The 22,645-nt window shown below is 40.3% G+C and overlaps 1 protein-coding gene across 1 annotated transcript; it reads right to left on the reverse strand.

The window, feature by feature from the left end:
• Nucleotides 1-973: 973 nt before the first annotated feature.
• si:dkey-122a22.2 (hypothetical protein) lies at nt 974-21,942 on the reverse strand. The gene is made up of 11 exons (XM_010740087.3): nt 21,766-21,942; nt 20,980-21,136; nt 20,702-20,773; nt 20,497-20,573; nt 19,905-20,005; nt 17,526-17,642; nt 16,096-16,170; nt 4,926-5,064; nt 2,218-2,300; nt 2,001-2,097; nt 974-1,901 (listed from the first exon to the last, which is right to left on the reverse strand). Exons 1-11 carry the CDS (start codon nt 21,823-21,825, stop codon nt 1,734-1,736), a joined length of 1,146 nt encoding a protein of 381 aa, XP_010738389.1. The 5' UTR covers nt 21,826-21,942; the 3' UTR covers nt 974-1,733.
• Nucleotides 21,943-22,645: the final 703 nt, after the last annotated feature.

Consider the following 22,645-nt stretch of genomic DNA (forward strand, 5'->3'; position numbering starts at 1 on the left):
TCCCCCCCGACTTTTACCCCTTTTTCTCCTTTGTTTTGGTACACTGTTGTGTCTGGAATAGTGCATCACGCAGTGCTAAACGCTGCTTGTGGACAATCAAGAGAAGCTTCTTCTTTCATCGTTTAAAGACTTAAAAATGCAAAAACCATTGGTTAAAAAAGAAAAAGAAAAGAAAACTGAATCAAGAATAATATTGGTGCCACTTTCACATTAATTTATTTTACAATCAGTATTAATAGGAGTAGTGATCTTAATTTAAATTCAAAATGAAATTTATATCAGAGTTGTTTGTAATGTTATTGTATAGTCATTCTTGTGTAGCACACATATTGTTTACACTGTAATGTAGGCTCAATGAAACAATAGACAATACAAAAATGAGATGCATTTTAGACACAAAAATAGCTACTGAGGCACTTGTGTATTCTTATTTGCTGTACCAGTTTCTGTATATGTCCAAAATGTCACTTGCAGATTGCTACTAATGACTTGTTTGCCTTTATAAATCACCATTTGGGGGTGATAACCAGGCACAACCCTGCATCTCACATTTTGGCATATACATATGGCTTTGCATACATATGTGGCTGTTTGTCCCTGTCTCTTTTCTTCAACTCAGATGTGGATGTTTTCATGAGGATGGCAGCATTCTTGTATAGTACTCGTATTTCTGTTTGATGATACACTTTGGTCTCCCTTTTTGAAATTTGCTCTCAATGCAATACTTTGTAAATTAGGGAACATTACTGAAAGCAGTATTATGAAATGGGGACTGTGCATATAATTATTTGTAACCCCATCGGGAAAAAAAAGAAGTTGTACAAGAATTAAGTTTATTGCTGACGAACAAGATGGGTGGGAGGTCAGTGGGGATACTGATGTAAAATGATCATTCCAATGTCCTGATTATGGGAGAAAATGTTTCTTAAAACGTTGTTGCTATGCATGTATATGGATGGAATTAAATTCCAGATCTGTTGGAAATTTTTATTTTGATGTGGTGTCATAATTAAACTTAAATCCTCAGGATAAACCAATGCTGTGTGGTCTTTCTTTCACATGACTGTAAACATAACATAAATAAGCACAATACAGTTCAAAATAGATGCAAAAGTACATAAAGATGTTATTCACAAAAAGCTTTGCAGGCTAGACTCGTCTGTTTGCAAATTATAAAACAAATCAAATCAGTGCATGTCCAAAAATAGACGTCTGTGCCTGGTTGTGATGTAACTTAATTATATGCAGGTGACGAATGACTGAAGCTGATGCGACAGAGTCAGAGGAAGCCAGTGTACCATTTCCTGTGGCTATAACATGGGAGAATATTAAGACAGGACTGACGGAGATAAAAAGGTTGAGCAATGACATGTGTGTGGCCTTTACATTGATAAGGAGTACTGTATTAATTTTTAGCGCCGGCCAATCAGGTAAAGAGACTGAAATAACAACTTGAAAGATAAGATTTTCTGAATCTTAAAGACAGCAAATATTTCATCAAACTGAATACCCTCCAGTTATTTTCAATTAAAATGCTTCGAATGAAGCAGAGCAGTGCGAAAAATCTGTTCAAAAATTGACTTCTTGATGAACCTTGCAAGACATGTACACAATCTCTACAGATTGCTGCAGGGAGAGGTAAAAAGATAACTTGAATATTTTATTGAATATTTAAAACATATTCAAAGATTACCCTGCCCATGTCTGGGGTATTGTTACATGTTGGCCATGGGTCACTCGCTCTGCTGTTTGGCTTGTCGTCGGTTGACTAGCTTCCTCAGGTGCTGGCTGATGGCAGATGGCTTCTTGTAGATCATTCGCCGGTCTGCTCCTTTTATGTGAATGTGATTGGCTGATGGGTAGGACTCCTTCAGAAACTTCTTTTGAAGCTTAGCTACCATCTGGTGCAAGAAAAAGATGATTCACTGATGAGTTATACACAACCATTACTACAGTATTGTCCTGTCGCTGTACTAGTGTTAGTGGAGTTACATTCTCACCTGGTTTAGGTGTTCTGGTATTTCCTCGTCAAAAGAATCCCCGGTGATCACGCTCACAGACGTCCTGCTGGAGAGGGGCTTAAACTTTGTGATGTCCCTTTAAAATAAAAAAGGAAACACTTATTTTCTGTTTATTTTGACTTTCACATACAAAAAGCAGAGCTATCCAGAGAATAATGAAAAAAAAAAGGATTACTACTGTATGTGTTCGCCATACCTTACTTGTGCCGCACTTTCATTGAAAAAGTAATGCTCGTCCACAGCACTGCTCTGGTGGGCCGGGTTACTTAGTAAGTATTTCTATAAGAGTCAGAGAGAGAGAAAATGAATCAGTCACAGGATGAGGCACGGGAAAACAAAAGGAAAGCATGCACGTGTCAGGCATAGACTTTACATACGATGACGGTAAGCACTGAACAAACACTGAAATGTGTCTTGTATGTAGACATGTACTGTAATCTACGTTCATCTGTCATATCAAACAGACTGGGATGCGATGGGTAGACATTTTCAGGAAAAGCGTCAAAAGTCAAACATCAGAACATAAAATCAACCTGATCCAGGACACACTGCCACACTTAGTCCTCCTCTGGGACTCGGTGAAAACATTCTAAATTTACTGAGCACAAATAGACCTCTGAGGTCTGCTTGAGTTAAATGTGACATATTGCTCAGGATGCCAAGCGTGTTTCATAACACATGTTTTCAGGTTTGGTTTGTAATTTCAGCAGTTCCAAAGGAAAAAAAAAGTGTTTAGTAAGTGTATTGGCAGGCATGTTAAGTAAGCTATTGCCACAGTTGCAGTATGTTACCCTTAACTTCACACAACTCCCATCGCACGTCACCACATACTGATTTTATGAACACTGAAACTAAAAACAAAACATAGCTCTGTTTTGTTTGGCACTTTTTGTTTGTTTCCAGCTACCCCAGACCCCTGCAGCGCGATCCAGGATTACACAGACATAAGATATAAACAGCTCTGTGTATGCAGCACATTTAGAACAGCCTGCACTTACTGTGCAGCAGGATCACACTCTGATTGAATCCTCCAACGCTGAGAGAGATGTATTAATAACTTCTTAGTTCCATCTAAAATGTACATTTCCAAGATGATTTGAATAGGATGGGAAAATGAACTACAACCTTTGCTATAGTAAACCAATTTGAATGCAGAGAAGTCAGTGTCCAGCTCATTGAATGAAGCAGCTCCAGGCAGAATACTGATATGTTGACATTGTAAATCTCAGTCTTGGCTCTTTGATCAGTGCGGGGAAAGTTCAGCACAGCACCAGAACAGATGTGAATTCTCGAACTGAGCAGATTTCCCCTTTAACTGTCTCTATCACCCACGTGTGATGAGACCAGATAGCTTTGGTGGCGTTAACATAGCAGCAAACAATTCTGCTCCAGTTCAATTAAGCAGTGGTTACAGAACATGCCCTTGAGAAATGGACTGCATGCTCTATTGAGTCCGACGAGCTTGTGAATGTGTGTGTGTGCACGTTATAACCTTCACTAGCCTGTCTACAAAACCTTTCTCTGTCCTTGGAGAATTCAAGCACAATGATGTCCTTATCTCCTTGGCAACAACTGTAATACTTGAAAAGCTGAAATAGGTCCCTCATCACTACTGCCATCAAATCGTGGGTGGCTGGCAGCAGAGAACAAGGAGCCTTAACGAACTGTTCGCATTCATCCCGACGCAGGAGTCATCTCATCGCATCATACAGGCGGCTGCAGAATAAAATTAATGCTGAACGGATGTTAGAAATGTCACTGAGTGTTCACGGAGGGGCCACTAAAGTGTAAGTTGTTTCTCCAAAGAAAAAAAACGGAAGAATCTGAACTAGGACTGTGTGGTTTAAATGCAATAACCAGCTACTAAATGAGCTTCCCTGCAATAATCTCTCCTTCTCTGCGTCTCTAATGCACCCAACATGAGTGTTTGTTTCCCTGCTATAATAAGATGTCAGTCCATAGAGAGTATTGTCTCATGTTACCAGTGATATTGGTTGTTGTTCATCACCGGAATCCATTACTACTCGTCCTCTGCCTAAGATGTTTTCCATAGCAAGTAAAAAATGACTACAGGACTTTATGACAGGCAGTGTCACCAGTGTGTGTGTGTGTGTGTGTGTGTGTGTGTGTGTGTATACAGATCCACAGCAGATCTGAATATGGACAAGTACAAAAAAAAAACAACTCCCCCCCTATAGAAAAACTTCATCTGCACTACGCAGCAAAAAGCTTGTAGTTTATATTAACAGCCTTTTCCTCACAAACTGTATGACCTGTCAAAAGGCTGACTTTACAATAAAGCAGACATCAGGAGATACAGTGCAATTGCAGCATCGTGTCAGCTTTAGGAAAGGGTTCAATTTTCATTCATTTTAAAATGATGTCTGGTTGTCATATCATGCCAAATTCACGCTCTCTGGCGATATGAAGACAAACGCTCCTGCAGTCATCATGCACTCGTATCTGTGCTGAGGACAAGACGTGATTATTCTCGCACTAGCACCATCCTGTGGCTGTCCAGGAAAGATGGGAGGAGTGCATTTGAAATGCCTGAAACATATCACCTTTTTTTCCTCCATTATTCTAATTAGCTCGACAAAAGCCCAGAAATTGTCTGAGCAGCGGAACAGAGCCAAAGTCATATCTTCACACTATATAAACCTCTAAACCTATGAACCTATGGTAAGATCGCACCTTTATGCCCTGATCATTCTTATATTTATCCCTAAATGACCTCTAAATCACTCCTGGCTTGCTGCATCAGCTGCTGAAGGAACACATTTAAAACATTTAAAAAAATAAAAAATCTGCAGCTTTTTTTTTTTTTGAGCAATCAATGCCACAACCTTTGCATGAATGCATCATTATTGTGTGTGTGTGTGTGTGTGTGTGTATTAGCCTGACCTGTCGCTGGATGACCTCCTCTGAGACATTTTCGCCTTTAATAGTCGGTTCAATTGCCCCGAGGATAATCAGCATGCGGCTCAGCCCTGTAGCTGCTGAAAACTGCTTGGCTTGGAGTGAGGGCAACAGCTTACCATACCTGAACACACAAACATTCACAACCATAAAACTTTAGCAGGAGACAAAATATACAAGTCTAACAGTTTAACATTTCATTCAGTGTTTTTTAAAGCTGCAGTAATTGACTTTTGGCCACTTGTAGGCAGCAGAAAGAGCCAAAACACACCACTGACATTGTAGCATTTCAGATAAAGTATTAGCAAATAATTGCCTACTTACACATCAAGGAGTAACCATTCAGTTGTAGTCAAGTTTCTGACCATCTAAAAAATTAAAGTTACTGTAGCTATTAGCTCCTTTTTGCATTAATCAGACCCTCAATAGAGAATATGAATATGTAATTTCAGGGATTTCGCAATGAAAACAGCTACCTAATACTTTTGGAAGCAAAGCTTAAGAGTTTGTGGGCTGTAAAATTCAAAACAATGTGTTAAAAGATGCTGAAAGGAACCAAAGAGCTACGGGAGAGTACAGAATTGGGCGATAATACTCTTTAACTTCATCACTACCAAGGATTCCTTTTAGTTGTTCATCTAAAAAAAAAAAAAAAGATTAGTGCTCCATTAAATAGTCACATAAACCTTCAAACACAAAGGCAGCTGTAAATGATTAAGTTAGTCTTCATTTGTGTTGCTCAGCAACATGCTAATGTTGTAAATGGCTCCATTACAACAACAAGGTTGATTTCATGATCACAGTAACGGTGACTCAAGCGAAGGCCTGCATAATATTTGCCTTCCTCCGTTCTTTTTCCAACCCAAAAACTCAAAGTTTCTCTTGGAAAACATTTGCCTGGGGAATGAGAAATACACTTTTTTTGGCAGATGAGAGAAGAAGAGCTGTGGGATTTTGTAACTCAGGAGGCCCAATCGGTCTCGGCTCACTGGTGCTCTGAATTGGCTGGTCTCAGCCTGTGGAGCCCAATCAATAGTGCCGTGCGCCTGCTGCCGCCATCGCCGCACCACGCAGGCTGCTCCTACACGCAGCCAACAGCAGCACCAGGAAACACTCGTCCCTGTCTTCGTCTTATTTCTGATCTTGGCCAGACATGTAGCACTGTGCCCCTGTGTCCTATCGCTTTCTCTCTGCTGTGTTCAGCCCTGCAGCAAACTTCAAGACCTGATAAACAACTATGATATTGAGGTTCACTTAGTAGGGATGCAACTAATGCTTGTTTTCAGTACTGATTAATATGTTGATTATTTTAACAACAAACTGATCCAATCCATAAAATGATAATAAAGTGAAAAATGTCCATATAGCTTTTCCAGAGCCCAAGGTTTTAGTTTTGTAAATTTAACAAGAACAAAGCCCATAAGATTTAATTTCTAATCATAGAGAACAGGCACATCCGCACATTTAAGAAGCTAGATGTAGCCATTATTTGGCTTTTTTTTAGAATCCTGCTCCATTGATGGATCTGTCAATCAACCATCATTTTTGTCTCGTCTGAAACATTTCAACTTCTATTGAATGGATTGACAGAAAATGTCATGGTGTCCAATAAATCCACATGACTTTAGCGATCCCCAGATTTTTTTCCATTAATGCCACCATAACATGGACATTTGTATTTTTTGGTAAAACATCTCAACAGCTTTTGGATTGATTGCCATAAAATTTGGTACAGACATCCAAGTTTAAGTTCATTATATTAATTATGGTGTTTTTTCTGCTTTTTCATATTTTTGATGAATTTTTGGCTTCATTTGACAGCAGCAGTACAGATAAATACAGGAAACGTGGGGAGAGAGGGGGACAACCAAGGTCCCTCAGCCTGGATTTGAACTGTGGATGTTGCGGTGGTGTTGGTTTTAATGCTAATTAAGTGTTAGCACTGAGCATTTAGCAGCCTGACAAAGATGTCACTTGATGAATGTCTTAAACAATTGATTGACTCATCATTTAAACACTGAAACGTATCAATACATGAGTTATAAGGATATCTTACATTACAGCACAAGCCAGCATTGCATGTTACAGCATTCTGCATCTACTGTACAACAGACAGCTGTCAGCGCTGCTTCGCTGCCAACATACTGATCGTATCGAGCCTACATCATAAACATGCACTTTTCATGTGTAAAATAACCTATTTCACCTGTTGTTGATATGACATGCTGCTATCCAAAGAACTGTAGCTTGAAATATCAAGCTCTGCTCCAGCAAAGCACGCCAGCACTGATTGGTCAGATAAAGCTGATGTACACAGTGGAGAATGGCTATTCAACTGCTACAAATAGCAGTGTAAAGATAACATATCTACCATATTCATTGCAAAAGAGACGGTCCCTGCAGGTCAATAATAGATACAGGCAAAAGGAGGGAAAGAAACAAGTCGACTGCTCTAATTTTCTGTTTTGACTAGATGGAAAAAACTTTTCAAATCAGACCTCTGGAGAGTGACATTTTGACATTTTCATCTTCCTTGCCACAGTTTTCCCCCGAAGTCATTCTGGCACCACAATTTAGAACTGACTCTTCGACCTAGCTCTTAAGGGACTTCTCAGTCTCTGCACATTTTCCACCTGTCACCCTTTTCTTACCCCTTGATTCCAAAAATAAAGGGGAAAAAAACCCTCTCTCCCTATCAGCCCCCTAGTTCGAATCTGGTCAAATCGTTCCTGGGTCTGGCATTGAACATTATTTCAAGGATTCTCCAGCCACCTGTCCTATTCCCTCCTCTTTTTTCCATTTTTAATTCTGCCCCGGAGTGAGGATTATGCGAAGCAAGGCATGCGTGTCAAAGGGAAATTTAGTGGGTAAAGACAGCCAAGATTGGCGGGATGAATTAAACACGGGAGGAGACGAAGTGGGGGAACCATGTAGAGCAAAACGCCTCACCGATGTTGGTCATTTCAGAGGGGCTCTTTTTTTTTTCCTCCCCACAGGAGCGAGGAGGCAATATCTAAATTAATAAAGTGATGAAATGAGTTTGTGCCGTGGACTTTCTGCTGTTTGACTTTCCCATCTGGATTAGTGCAGGCTGAATGGACGCTCTGTTACTTTTGTTACAACTGCGCAATTCACTGTCGGAATTTGGCCCTGTAGTGATAAGACTCCCCTCCTCCTCTTCCTCATTACCATCTCATTTCATATGCAGGGCCTCTGTTACCTGAGAGCCTGCTCACACACAAAACACGAACTATTACACAAGCTTCTGCCAACTATTACAATGAGCAGAGAACATTTAAACACGGACTATTACATGAGGCTCAACTAACTATTACGCTGAAAGAACTTTTTTTTTTAAAAACTGGTTAGTGCAAAGACTTCCTGAGACCATCGGCAGACGATGGCATATGGATGGTGACATGTACGCAGTGGGGCCTCTAACTCTCAGGCAGTCGGGACAGTTTGACCATATTCTGAAGAATTCTAAATCTTTAATGACTCGTTAAGTGTTAATGACTTGACTCGAGTCAAGATTCAGTCTAGATCTGCAGTCTCACATGGTTTTACACAGAAAAAATGGGTTTAAGTGGTAAACAGTGTTGACATCAAGACAAAACAGTAGCATTTAAAAAATGTGAAAAACTATATGACAATCTATCAGTGACCTTTCTGAAGCAGACTCAATAGACCAATTAACAACACCCTAAGGCAGTTAGTGCACAAAATGCCATGCTTGAAGTACTATATATTTTGAGTGATTTTATGGATGATTGTATTGGTTTGGTGCTAGTATGATGTTATCTATTGTTGCTGTTCTTACATCAAGGACTACAATGGAAATAAGTCTTTGTGTTATGCTTGACATTTTTGTATTTGTGTGTGATTTGATGCCCTAAACTAAACTACACTAAAAACAGATGTGTTAATGTGACGCAGTCACTATAATGAGTGAAACAGGAACTTCCGAGTAGGCACGCTCATAACAAATAATATTTCTTTGTTTGCTGCTATAAGGGGTGCTGAAAGCAAACCTCAGGACTTCAGCTCTCTGCTAGGCCTTTTCAACTGTAGGAGTTTACAGCCTGGAACCTGGAGAAGAAGTCCAGGTATTAGGTTCTTGAAAAAGCAAACACTTTATTGCAGTGCCGGAATCAATGTCATTATTTTTGTATGGCGCTGAGTGCTGTGCAAATTCAGAGCCTGTAGCTAATATACTGACAAACACTTTAGTATACAAAAAAGTCAGTCCGTCATGAACGTAAACACCGTTCTAGTTTTCAGTACTCCGTTAAAACTTTTCAAATCAAACCTTTGGGAGAGTCAAATCCTTACATTTTTTAATTTTTTTATTTTAATGCCGGTTTCATCTGTGACACAGTAAAACACAATGTTGCAACTCAGATAAAACTTTACATATTCATCTGACCTTTAAAGCCCCCAGAGGCAAATTGTGATTTGTGATTCTGGGCTATATAAATAAATTGGCTTGGCTTCATGAAACACACATACAGCCAAGCAATTAACACTACCCTTAGGCCTACACCTGAGTTATTGGTGTGAAGTATCATGCTCCTGTATTGTGCAGTATGAAGCACCATACTGTTCACACACAAGCAGTTTTATAGTAATGTGCTTTGCAGCACAGACCGTACTGTATGGTAACACATTGAGCGCATTGCAAGCACAAAAAAAGATGAGAAATATGCATACAATTCAATGCACAGATTATCAGCTGCATTTGTTTGGATACCATAAATATTTTAGTCTGTTTTTATTTTTTGTTTTTATAGTTTTGTGGTCATAACACCGGGTTTCCCCATGGGGATCATTAATTACTTCATACTGTATGCCAACGAGGATAAATAGATTTGGTTGGCTAAGCATAGTAAAAAAAGTGAAACACTGCTGTTCATTGATAAGGCAAACACATTCTGGTTACGTTCTGTTTAATAATCTGATTGCTGATTATGCTTTTGAGTCTAGAAGACATCTTTAAATACTCAAGAATGTATTCTAGTACTAATTCCCATTTTGTTTCACTTCATTTGTTCTCTATTTGAATGGCCAAACAAATCTGAGAGGTGGGCAGCAATTCAGAGGTCTTGAACCTGGCTACTTTGAGTACTGTCAAATTGAGACAAATCATACTGTATTTTGTCTGTTGTAGATTTGTGTCAGAGAAAACCCCTGACCTCTGAGAATAACCTTTTACCTGGCCAAATACAGTAGAAGACGAGTGAAATATAAAGGTGTAATACCTAGCATGAACACAAGGTGTCACTCTTGCATCACAGCCCGACATCAGGCTGATTCGAGGATCCCCTGTCTGCTCTCAGCCCTCCTCCCTGCATCAATACTATAGATTACACTGGGGTAAACACACAGGGGCCGGAGCAGCCCTGCTTCATTAGTGGCACGTAACAGCAACAGTTATGCTTACAGTGGTTCTAATTACAATTAATTGGCATTCCTGGCTCGTCTGGGAGTCTCTGGATGAGGAGGATCAGGGGAGTGGGGAGGGGTGCAGCTGAGTCAGGAGAGGATTGAGGGAGGAGGCCGATTGGTGGAAGCCATTACAGAACCACATTGTGAAGCGTAAAGAATAACTGCACACTGCTGGGGCCTGCATGGTCAAGCATGCATGTGGAATTTGTGTTCTAAAGTGTTTTTTCCTTTTACTGAAGCCAATTAATCACTGCACAAAAAAATACTAGAACATATACATGTCCTTTATTTCTAATGTATTCTCTATTCAAACGTGCTTGACATTTGACACCCAAACTCTTTATGCTTCTCATTTTGTCTGCACAAGTTCACAGAGATGAACTACTTTACAGATTTATGTTGTTTTTTCTCCCCATTTTTATGAGTCGATCGATAGTCCCTGCTTCCCACTTTTGCCAGGCTGCACTTCCTCCTGCTGCTTCATTTTTATTTCCAAATGTCCCAACTTTTGCAGTTTCTCTCTCCTCCTTCATTTCTTTATCTTCCCATTTCTCTCCCTCTATCTATCCATCGGCCCATGGCCGGGTGATTGCTGCCAATCTCAGCCGAGCATCCCTGGAGGGGTTTTAGAGCAGGGCTGTGCTCCAGTGGGTTATTGAACGCAGCTCATGGTGGTGGTGGGGGGGGTTTAGATATGTCATCGCTGGCTGCTACTGTTTGCCAATGAAGAGACAGAGAGCAGGCTAAAGAGATTATATAATGCCACTTGTTAAATTAACAGGATCTTAATATTAAATTGTTATATCAATGTAATCTAAATGGAACATTTCAGAAGAGAAGAGAAGATTCTGTTATGCCTGTAAATCTCTCCACTAACAAAGTGCGAGGAGGAATGATAGAAACACTCTTCTTGGTCCTTATATTAAACCCTGCCTGGCTTATAAATCAAACCCAATGCAGCAGTTGTGAGGCTGAACGGTCGTCAGTCAAAGTGACACTCATACGCTGCCTGTCATACAGAGCAGGCTCCAGGTGAGCCGCAGAAAACACGTCTATCGGCTTCACACTGCAGCAAGCTGTGTGTGTTAACTGCTGGTGTGTGTGCATACAGTATGTACGTGTGGAAAGGTTTATGTGATTACGGCCGTGTGTGTGTGTGTTTGCTGAGCATATTAATGACAGGAGGGATGATGAATGGGACAGAAAGTGTCCTTTTCATTTTGGGACACGTAACTCAATCAGGCTCCCGTCCAGACCCGCAGCCACAGCTGTTAGGCCCACACTGAGACACTCATCAAGCCATTTCCATGCATCGTGTATGCATGCAGACATACGCAGACATGTAGTGGTGACCTAAAGGTTAGAGATACAAGCTTGTGAACAATGTTAAAAAAATAAACAACAACTGATGACTAACACTTAAAGGGGCAAAGACGCAGAGGAAAGGGATGAGGAGACTTTCAAGTGGTACTCCTGCAAGGACTGAGTTGCTCTAAACACAGTAACGGTACATTAAAACGGAGAGTTTGCCAATCAATCAGCATTCATTAAATTATAAGGACCATCCCATTAGACGAGAGCATTCCCCCACTGTTTCTGCTCTCTGAGCAAATATATTCCCCATGGGGTAAATTAGTTTTCTACGCCACACACTCGTCTGCAGAAAGACAGGACACACACACACACACGCATGTGAACGTGTGTGTATGTGTCACATCTAAATTCATTCTTTTAAACACAGGATGAAAGAATTATCAGTGTAATTCCTTTGATGGCAACTGGAATCTCATTATATGGCCAGAAGAGTGTTGACATGTGTTACTCATGGTTTGGGCTTGATCCCTTAAGTAGAACTCAAAAAATTGGTTGATTATATTTCTCAATGAATTACTCTGTGTCCTGCAAATTTTACTTTGCTTTACGGTACTAGACTGAAGTATTTGTTTTTTCATTCCACATAATAAAATGTTTCAGTTGTTTCATAGACTGGCTCAAGTTGTTCCCTGCACGTACATCTGACTAAAAGAAATGAAATCACCTTAGAACCACAACCACTTCCAAATTTTTTTAGTGATTGGTTGATTTACTGTTTCTTCTTTATTTGTAACAATTCAATAAATAATAGGTTCAATAAAAACAGATCAATAAATGCATCGCTGCAAACTGCAGTGCAAATGCAAACCTGTTTCTGATGTATTTACTATTTATAATTAGTATAACTATTCATAACTATTTACAGGATAAAAAAAATAGGAAACCAGAGAGAAGGTCAAACCTGCCCCACACCTGCAGACTGCCTTCACTATCCACTAATCCATGAATCCAAAGTTCTAATGCAGTTTATACAAGCTATGCTGCCACAGTGGTTTTCCACAGGGCAGCACAAAGGGTAAATAAGTTGTTCACTCTGAAGATGTGTTACAGGTGTGCTGATTCACACAAACCAAAGCCTATCGGCTGTTTCTGCTATCTTCTATTTCTCCCTGCAATATGTGAAACTGACCTACACACCAAATGACTCGTTGTTGTTACTATACCCCGCTGTGGGGACACGGCAGAAACATGTGTGGTTTGAAGTTTGAGGCGACAGTTTGAGAAAGACCTTTTTCTCTCTTTTAACAAAGCAATGCCACCACACACGCAGTGACCACAGCCCTGACCTTCAACACCTTGGGAACTGAACTAGAACTCTCAACAATAGTGGCTGACCTTACTCATGCTCTTGAGGCTGACGGTCTATAACATTATATTACTGGCCATAGCTTTGGAATGAGATATCCTTCAATCACATATGAGTGTATTGGACATCTGTTCGCATCGCATCCTTTTATCCCAGGAATGAGACAAGAAGCAAACAAAACAGTGGCTGGACATACATAACAAGGAGGTTTGTTGAAATGTATGAATATTCCTGTCTGGATTCAGCTGGAGGGATGTAAAGCTCCCCGCTGCTTGAGCTGGAGAAACAAAGACTTGACAACACCAAGTGACTCAAACCGATGACTCTCATCCAGAATGCAATTTGTCCAGACGTACGCTGGGGCTTCTTCTAATCTCTGATGCTAGACCCACTGCCTGATTTTTTCATCAGGAAGCATTATCTATGCCCAACAGGAAATGAGACACATGCTGCGAAGTCTGCAGAGGAAAATCCCAAATAAGAAAGTTGACTCTTTACAACACAAACGAATGCCTGCGCACACACATGCATACACACACACACACACACACACACACACACACACACACACAGGCATGTGGAAATACCATTCTCAGGAGATGGTGGCGATTCGTTTTGTAGGATGTAATGGAACTAATTTTGGGAGTGAGCCTCTGTTAATGAGCAGGTCTTTGATGTGTAAATCCTCCGGTCCCAGTGCAAAGCTGATATGGTCTCCCCACAATCCTGCTCAGGTGCAGCCCTGCTCCCTTTTGCATTACTTATCTTGTGTACCAAGTACTGTAAGACCTCTGACAGCTAATAAACCTGTATCTAAGGGAGAGAAATACACACCTACATGCAATCTTGCTGAATAAAAATAAATAAATAAGGAAAGCAAGTTGAAGAATGCCAGGATGCTGTGGAGTTATGCAGCATCTTATATCTTTTTTGTGTATACCCCATTCCCGTTTCTATTTTTACTCCTCTGAAAAATCAGGCACAGATGATAAAATTATTTTAGTAAATGTAAGTCTATGGTTCATTTCATCTCTCCATTGCGTCTCCACAGAATAATTGGATTGTGGCTGTACTGTCATGTACTCAGTGAAATGAATGCCTATTAATCAGTGGATAATTGGACACATACTCCTGATAAATGGTGCTGCTCCACTTTGAGTCACATACAAATTAGGGCATTTTCAGGGATCCATTTCTTATCAGCCCTGACTCGTGCTTATATAAGCCGCGAGCTCATATTGGTGGACGGAACTACAGATGCACTAAAGTCACGAGTCATGCCCAAATTGAGATTACTTGATTCTACCATACGCCTGTGCTGTCAAAGAGTATATCAACTGCCTGTTGGTGTTTCTAGGTGACATCATAAGATGTAGTACATGAACAAAAAGGGTTTTAAATTCGTAGAAATACTTTGAGACCTTTTAGGAGTGATGGCAGATTGTGCTGGAAAACACATTTCGATTAAGTCAAAGCAAAAATGTCAAGGTCTAAAAATCAATCAATTATTCAATCTTCATTATGCTTTTCATGTCCACTTATTCTCTGACACAGCATTTACTGTGTTTAAGTATGTGGAAAGGCATATAAAACAAATACAAATGAAAGGTTAATACTTCCAAAGAGAGCTACTAGAGCAGTAAACCAACTAAACCACAGATAGATTTTTAGAACATCATTTATCATACACAAGATGATCACAAAAAGTTGTTTAAAATGAGAGACAGTCAATAGACAGTGATAGCTGAAGAGTGACAGGAAGGTGAGGAAAGAGATACGGGGGATGACATGCAGCAGAAGGGTCACAGGTCAGATTTGAATTCTGGGCCGCTGCAGCAAAGACTGAGCCTTTGTATATAAGACGCACACGCCACCAGGTGAGCTTACCGGCACCCCTATATTTCTTATTCATGAGTATTTTCTTATGTCTTGTGTATGTGAGCTGCTGTTAAAGTATTAAATCTTATACATTCTGTAAAAAAAAGCCTTGGTGCCGTCAGGTGTTTTTATTGTTTGTGTAATTATTCAGAGACGTAGATACGTTTCAAATGATAGATGCTGCTATGTGGGAGCAAAAATGTCTAATGGGATTTAAGGGAGAAAAGCTTTTTGATCTGTCTTGTAAGAAGCAAAAAAAAAAAAAAACACAACGGATGTACTCCAGAGATTTGTTTATGATGCAGCTATCGCTGCTGGGCTGTCAGCTTAGCATGGCTTGCTAAATTATATAACTGATTAATTATCATCTCTTCTGCAGTGAAATACCTTTTAAAGACTGCACATGACATGCTTTACTTGTAAACAATGTGAAATAGTGTTAGTGTTTCATAATTGACACTTCTACGAACATTCCTTCTCTGCACTCTCGGTTATCATTAATAACAACCCGCCCCCCCTCCGTATGATAATTAATGCATAATGAGATATATGCTGTGACAATGACTACCACTTGACATATATCTCGCCTGGAGGATTAAAGCAGTGTTATTACACTTGCTGTCACTCAGTCCCGACCACTGCCACAACCTCGATCTCCCCTCATCTGTTTCACGCTAAAAAGAGTGCGGTCGGCTAATGACTTTCTTTGGCCCTTAATTAATCATGCTAATGAGCCCCGCCCAGCAAAGATAATCAACTATTCGCACCATACTGTAAAAGCCAATGAGGGAAGAGTTTGGAGCTTGATTCATGAAACATATCTCAGCCTCCACTCTCCTCATCCTAATCCCTTTTTTTCTTGATACATTTGCCTTTTTTCTGCTCCTCTTCCTGCCTCTCACGTTTTATCTGCTCCTCTCTGGCCCTCAGAGCTCCTTATCGTTCTCTTTGCTCCTTTCCTCGCCCCTCTCTCGTTTTCTCAATCTTCTTTTCCGCTGCGCTTTTTTTCACATCCCTCCCCAGTTTCTGCTTCTTCAACATCTCTCTCTATCTCCTGTTCCCTTTTCATACTCTTGCTCCTTCCTCCTTTTCTCCTCCCTTTTCCCTGCAGTTCTGTCCTTCCTACGTCCCTGAAAGCAGCTATGAACTCACCAGTACTCTTTCCATTGGTCCTCCTCAAAAACGTCCTCTGGGACGGGATCAATCAGCACCAGGTCTGACACTTGCCTGAGGACACAGAAAGGACACACACACACACACTCCGATGAAGTAAGACTCATTGACTCCTTGTCCACTTTACCCTCCCGGTCTGGGCAGTAATGAGTGCAAAACGGATGTCGTCATCCCGTTTGTCTTTCTGGAGACTCCACTGTCCTCTGTGCCCACAGACAGATGACCACACGTACAGAAGACCTAGGGGCAATATTTCCATTTGGAAAGGTATCATCCACTCACCGCTACTTAATTTTCTCCCTTAATGGCAGCAACATCATGCCTGATTAAACACTAAATCTTTCATCCCTGGTATGGACTGCTTGTCACATGAATCACTAAGTTGTCTCTGAGATCACTGAGTTATGGGGGATAATGGGAATGGACACTGGAATATTTTTTTAAGTTTGGGAGGCATACCATGGAGCACCTTTAAGATGCTGAAAATAACTAGTGCGCTATTTATTCACGTTTAAGTGATGTTTGGTAAAAACTACAGCTCCCAGCTGTTTAGCATATATTTAGGAAGTTTACATCTTTAAAAGGGGAGCAAAAATGTCTGTGGCTGAGGGCCACAGACAGATTAAGGAAGTCAGAAAATGTCTGTTTTTGGTTTTGGTCTCTTTTTATGGGATTTGTTGACGGCAAGGAAAATATAGAGACACCAACATCATCCTTTAACTGCCTTTACTGCCTTCTAACGGGGCTTTAAGTCAACCTCTGTTCTCCGTTCAAACTGCACAACCCTGCACGTTCAAGGAGTGGGCATGCATACAGTTTTTATTGTGCCAAAGTGATTTATGTCCTTTTTTATGTGTGAGTAGCTTTCTCATGTGTGTCTGTGTACAGTATGCTTCTGATTTGCATGTTTCAATTAGTGCCTGATACTGCAGCACGACGATTCCTTGTTTAATACCCATTTTATCAATATCCCCCAGTTTTGATGTTGTCTGTGCCGCACGTTTTTGTTTTAGTTTGTACTTGACAATGTAGCATATTGATGTCAGTTGCTATATAAGCTTCTCGTATATTATGATCTCTTTTTTGGACAACTCTGTTGCATTTACAAAATGTATAAAAGGTAAACTGTCAAAATTGAAGCCAGTAAGGCAGGGCTCTGGGCCCTTGTATAGGTTGAGCCCTGGATCTTAGATTTCCCATAATGCAACCAATACCGTAACATTATTTCAGTCTACCTGGCTGGTAGAATGGTAGTGGTAGTAACATCTTTCAAACTCCAAGCCTCAGCCCTGGGCTAACCCCAATTGGGGTTATTTTCTCAGACTACACATGACATTATTCAACAGACAAGCACTGTAAACTGACTTTTATGTGTAAAAATGATAGAGCTATCTTTTAAATATACTTACACATCATGAATGTGACTGTAAAACCTGCCATTGAGCGCACCGAGCTCAGAGCCCACCAGGATGAAGGGCTTGGCTATCCCAGCAGCCTGCAGGAGTCGGTGCAGATCATCTACCATCCTGGAAGACAACAACACTCATCTGCCTCCGCACAAAACCAGGACACGCTGTAAACTGGGCCAGGAGGTTTATTTATTCAGCTAGCAGAGACTAAAACTCCCAGCATGAAAGATGAATACGACAGGCCATCATTAATCTCATTAATATCTAATCTGCTAGTTAACAGGTTATTAAGAACCCACTGGAGAGTCATTAAGAACACACAAGAATAACTCAAGGGGGAGGATGATATGTGTTAGAAATGATATCCTCAAAAAATAAGAATGGCAACAACTGAATTAAAGTTAAGGTCAGCAGTATTTTTAGTTTTACCCTTTTTCCAGGCATGGCAACAAAATAAAAAGCACTGCTGAAACCCAACAGCATGCAGGAGGGGTTGCTGGCTCCTTTTCATCGCAACCTGCAGGAAAAACAATCCCGAGCAAACTTATATCATCAGAGGCAACAGCATCATCATCATTACATGAGATGCAGCAGCTCCTCTCTAAGAGCCATCTGCTGTCCCGGGTTTGTTGTGCTAATAAATCAAACCTGAGCTGCCACGCCGAAATGAAGAGTTTTCACAAGACTCCAAGGGTTAAGGTTAGGTAGTCATCAAAATCCTTGAGATATTGAATTCTGGGAAATTGATTGCTTGCATCTCAAAAAGGCGGCCGCCCGCTTCCTGGGCCAGATGCCAAGGTAAACTAGACTGCTGACCGTAAGCGAACCACGCCTGCTCATCCCTTTAAGAGATTTAAGGCTCGACAAATGCACAACAGTGTCAAAGGAAGGAAGATTACAGCCCAATCCCAAGGCAGTGTGAGCCAGGACAGGGCAGGGCTGTGGTGAGTTCAGCAGAGGAAGGTACGAGGTGTCCGTGCACACATCAGTCTGTGCTGCCTGGAACGTTAATGAGACGTTCCAGGCAGCCACTTTATCAAGAGAATATTGATTCCTAGTGTATAAATTACTGTATGGTGCTAAATAACACAAAACTGGATGTAGTTACTGCGCTGTGTACTTGGTTTTAGCTTGACACAGTGTAATAGTGACGCTTATCCAGCTACATAATCTGCTACATCTAGTGCTGACATAATCAATTTAATAAATTGGAGACAGTTTATTAAATCGATAATCAATTAATTGTCAAACTAATTTCTGAGGTCTAAAATATTTGATCATACATTGAATATTTTGGGGGTTTAAATTGTTGGTTTGACAAAACAACCAATCTGACAACGTCACTTGGAGCTTTAAGGTTTTAATTGCAATATATAAGAACGAATAGATGTCATCAGGCAGGGATGCCATTAGTTTTGCAGGTATAACCTAATTGAACATTAGCACATAATCATTGGAATTCATCCCCTGGAAACCATAAGTTGAGATATTCAGAATAAGTAAACACTCTGTAGGTGATGCTACAGGAATGAACAAAGTCAGTTGGCTTTATTCTCTGGGGATAATGAATGTGTGTGCAAAACAGTTGTTGAGATATTTCAGTGATGGACCAAACAACACTGCCAAAATTCCAAACGTTTCCTGGATTCAGGTTCTTACATTTTCTCTGTTCTGCATCTCTGTAAACTAAATATCTTTGTGTTTTGGACAAAACAAGTAATATGAAAACATTTTTTTCCTGCAGTGGGCATAATAAATATATTTTCTGACAGTTTTTAACTAACCAATTAATAGATCCATTGAAATATAATTTTAGATGACTTGCTATTAAAATAACAGTTAGCTGTAGCTGCAGATAGAATCATCATTTGGGTTGGACATGAAAAAATCCACATGAAAAAAAAAACAGCCTTGGATGTTAAATGGACATGCATGACTTGCTGTATCTCCTCCTACACAAAACATCTGTCACAGTCCCAAACTATTTTCTTCCTATAGCTAGAAGCCAGACATAACAAAAGGCCTGTGTCACCTGAACAATGCAAGGTCGATTCTGGCTTTCCACAGTCAGCATGTATTAGACCTAGATTCAGCTGCACCACGCACTGCATTGCACTACACTACACAACAGTACATTTGGCCTACATCTCATTCAAAATTTCCACAAATGAATTTCTCTAAATCAGCAACAACAGATAAATGAGACAGATGGCCCTGCAGGTGTGAAACAGCCCACTCATTCAAAAAAACACTTTAGCCGATACAGAACTGATTCAAAACTGTGCCATTATGTTAACAATGTAGACTTTGTGTACAGCAGCATGAGGGGCAAAAAAAACATTTCATGTTACATGCACTCAAAATGAGTCGCATACAAACCGTCCAGCTGTTGACATTCCCCAAACTTTCTCAGTTCCTGTGGTTTCATTCTGCATCAGCCGCTTGCTGAAACCAAGTCCCATTCTGTCATAGGTGCAGACCTGAGCACAGAGACAAACAAGGACACCACAGGTTTAGAGGTTTTTTTTTTGTTTTTTTTTAAATAACACGTTCTACAGACACACGAGACGCTCTCAATTAGGACTCAGCCTCCACCTTGTCCTGCGTCAGCACTTTAAAAATGCATGATGGCTGAGTAACGGTGAAAAGCAGGACATGGATACAGGTGTAAACAGTGCGCAGTAACTTTGTTTTTGTCACTGCTTATGCAATTTTAGCTGTCCAGATATCCAGGCCCTTTCCCAACAAGCCTGTGACCTCATTTGGGTCACATTACGCAAACAACATGGGGCAGGCTGTCAGCCGCGACTTTCTGCTGTACTGAGTCTTTGTTGAGCAGAGAGGATGTGGCAGAGCCACTGCAAGCACTGTCCCAGCATGACCCTGACAACAAACAACTTGGATATATGAGCCCACTGGTTTGAACATCGTGAAACACATGAATATATTAACGGTACATAATAAGATTCACCTTTGTTAGTGTGGACACACTCTCTTGGACATGTAACCATACGTCTGAAGACATTCCAGTTGGTGCATCCAGTATTACTAAAGAGAAACACGGTCAGAGTGGGGTCAGTTTAAAGATACAAACAAACCACACAGACATGGAGCAATGTGCCTGATAAAAATCATAACTTTTAAGAAACATTCAAGGCAGATCATGGAATATCTACCAACTGGTCTTCCGTGTCCTTTACACAAAAGATGCATCTTTTGACCCAAACCAACGTCGACAATCTGGCCATCTGGATGTCAGAAGAAAAAAGGGAATAGAAAGAAAGATAAGGATTCACAGAAGACTTGAAAAATTAACCAAACAACCCATTACCAACCTCCCACTGGAGATTAATCAAGACAAACATGAAAACATATTTAGATTTGTTTGTTTTGCAGATTCACATGAAATTAGACTGAAAAGAGCAATGACTTTGTTAGCCTTATGTAAGAGCACCTTTAGGCAGGAGCATCTGTCCTTCTCTCTGCAGCGATGCATAGTTGAGGAAAGGAGGGATGATGATGATTAAGAGTAAACACTTCCCAATGTTTGTGAGCACAGATCTGCAAGACGCTCTGCCTCCACCCTGGCTGTGCAGTCTTTGATCCGGACCCTAGTTTACACAGAGAGGAAAATGAAATGTTAACTCACACATTAACTTCAGCATGCCGGGGTTTAAAAAACACCTGGATCTATTTTGTCTACATGTAGACTGTATTTTCATATATACTTTTGACAAACTGCATTTGTAATAAACAAACTCAGTGGTACAATCACGTGACTGAGTCAGTGAGGGTTCAACCAGAGAAGCACTGTGTATTTTAGTTTTTATTTCAGATTTGACCCTCTCTCTCTTTATGAGGCAAAGTTCTGGCTAAAAATTGTGATTTTATTGTCCTGGAGGCATGACGAATTAAAATATGGTTGCTGATGATTTGTCTAGAGTAGGTGGTGATTAAAGATAGAGGCAATAACACTGTAAAAAAAGCAAATACTTTTTTAAAGTCGAGGATTTTTAAAGGGGATTCAGCTCTTCCCCTTCCTGTACTAAACAGACACACGTTGTCGCTTTACTGCGTCACGTTAGCAGTGATGTGTCCCCGGCATGCAGACTTTGAGGACAGCGTTTCACCTGAACTAACTTCAACAACACACCGTCAGTGAGCTAATGTTAGCCAGCAGAGCTCTGCAGCCACATGTGCAGCAGCTATCAGCGGCGAGCCGCCGGTAACGTCGCATTACCTTTCTGTCAGCGCCGACAGGCTCACTGTTTGACGCCGGAGCTTCAGTTCTTCTGCGCATTTTGAAATGAAGCTACAAACTACAAACACGAACTACACACAATGAATGAATGAAACTTTGGCAACTTCCTGCTGAAGGTACGGAAGCCGGCAAGAGACAAACCTCCTCTTGCGCGTTGCACTACATTGTGGTGATCTTCCACAAGCGCTACGTGGACTTTCATATTTCACATCAAATGTATAAAAAAACAGATATGAATCATATTTTTTTTCTTTTAATGTAACACTTCATTTTTCAGTACACTGTTTTTATTATTCGTATATCTTTATTATTAATTATGTGTCACATCTTATTCACATTTTGTTTACATTCACACTCCCTCTAAAGCTGAACATTCAGCACAGCACAGTCACAAGCATGCTAAAATATTATATGGCAATAGCAATGACAATAATTAATAATAAGATAAATGGAGAAATAAGTATACATTACAATAATTAAGAAATCAAATAAAATAATAAAAATACAGCCAGCAAAACCTCTCCTTTAACATTTACCTGGTATTCCTTGGTCTGGGAAGCACCTTCCAAAATATGCTAGATATTCTATGTCCTACATAATCGAGAAATGGGGTCTATATATGATTAAAAAAAAAAAAACAGTTTTCCCTCTGGACCAGTATGTCAAATATCCCATGGGTGAATGGTCAAATATTACCTTATGCCAATTTCAGTACACTATTTAATGAGGGTTTAATTAGACATATACAGTTATAATGTCACATTTGTGTATATTATTAACTACTGTGTGCTCATTATAAATATATTCTTTTATTACTTTATTTTATTTGCTTAGAGTGCTCATTAGTGTGTTTTTGAAC

Source organism: Larimichthys crocea, chromosome XIII (assembly GCF_000972845.2).
Source record: "Larimichthys crocea isolate SSNF chromosome XIII, L_crocea_2.0, whole genome shotgun sequence".
Classification (NCBI taxonomy): domain Eukaryota; kingdom Metazoa; phylum Chordata; class Actinopteri; family Sciaenidae; genus Larimichthys; species Larimichthys crocea.

Coding starts and splice junctions, on each gene's coding strand:
- si:dkey-122a22.2 (XM_010740087.3), bottom strand. CDS start 21,825: ATGCGCAGAAGAACTGAAGCTCCGGCGTCAAACAGTGAGCCTGTCGGC. Junction 20,574..20,701: donor AGGACACGGAAGACCAGTTG/GTAGATATTCCA, acceptor GTTTCTCTTTAG/TAATACTGGATGCACCAACT. Junction 20,006..20,496: donor GTGTGTCCACACTAACAAAG/GTGAATCTTATT, acceptor CTCTGTGCTCAG/GTCTGCACCTATGACAGAAT.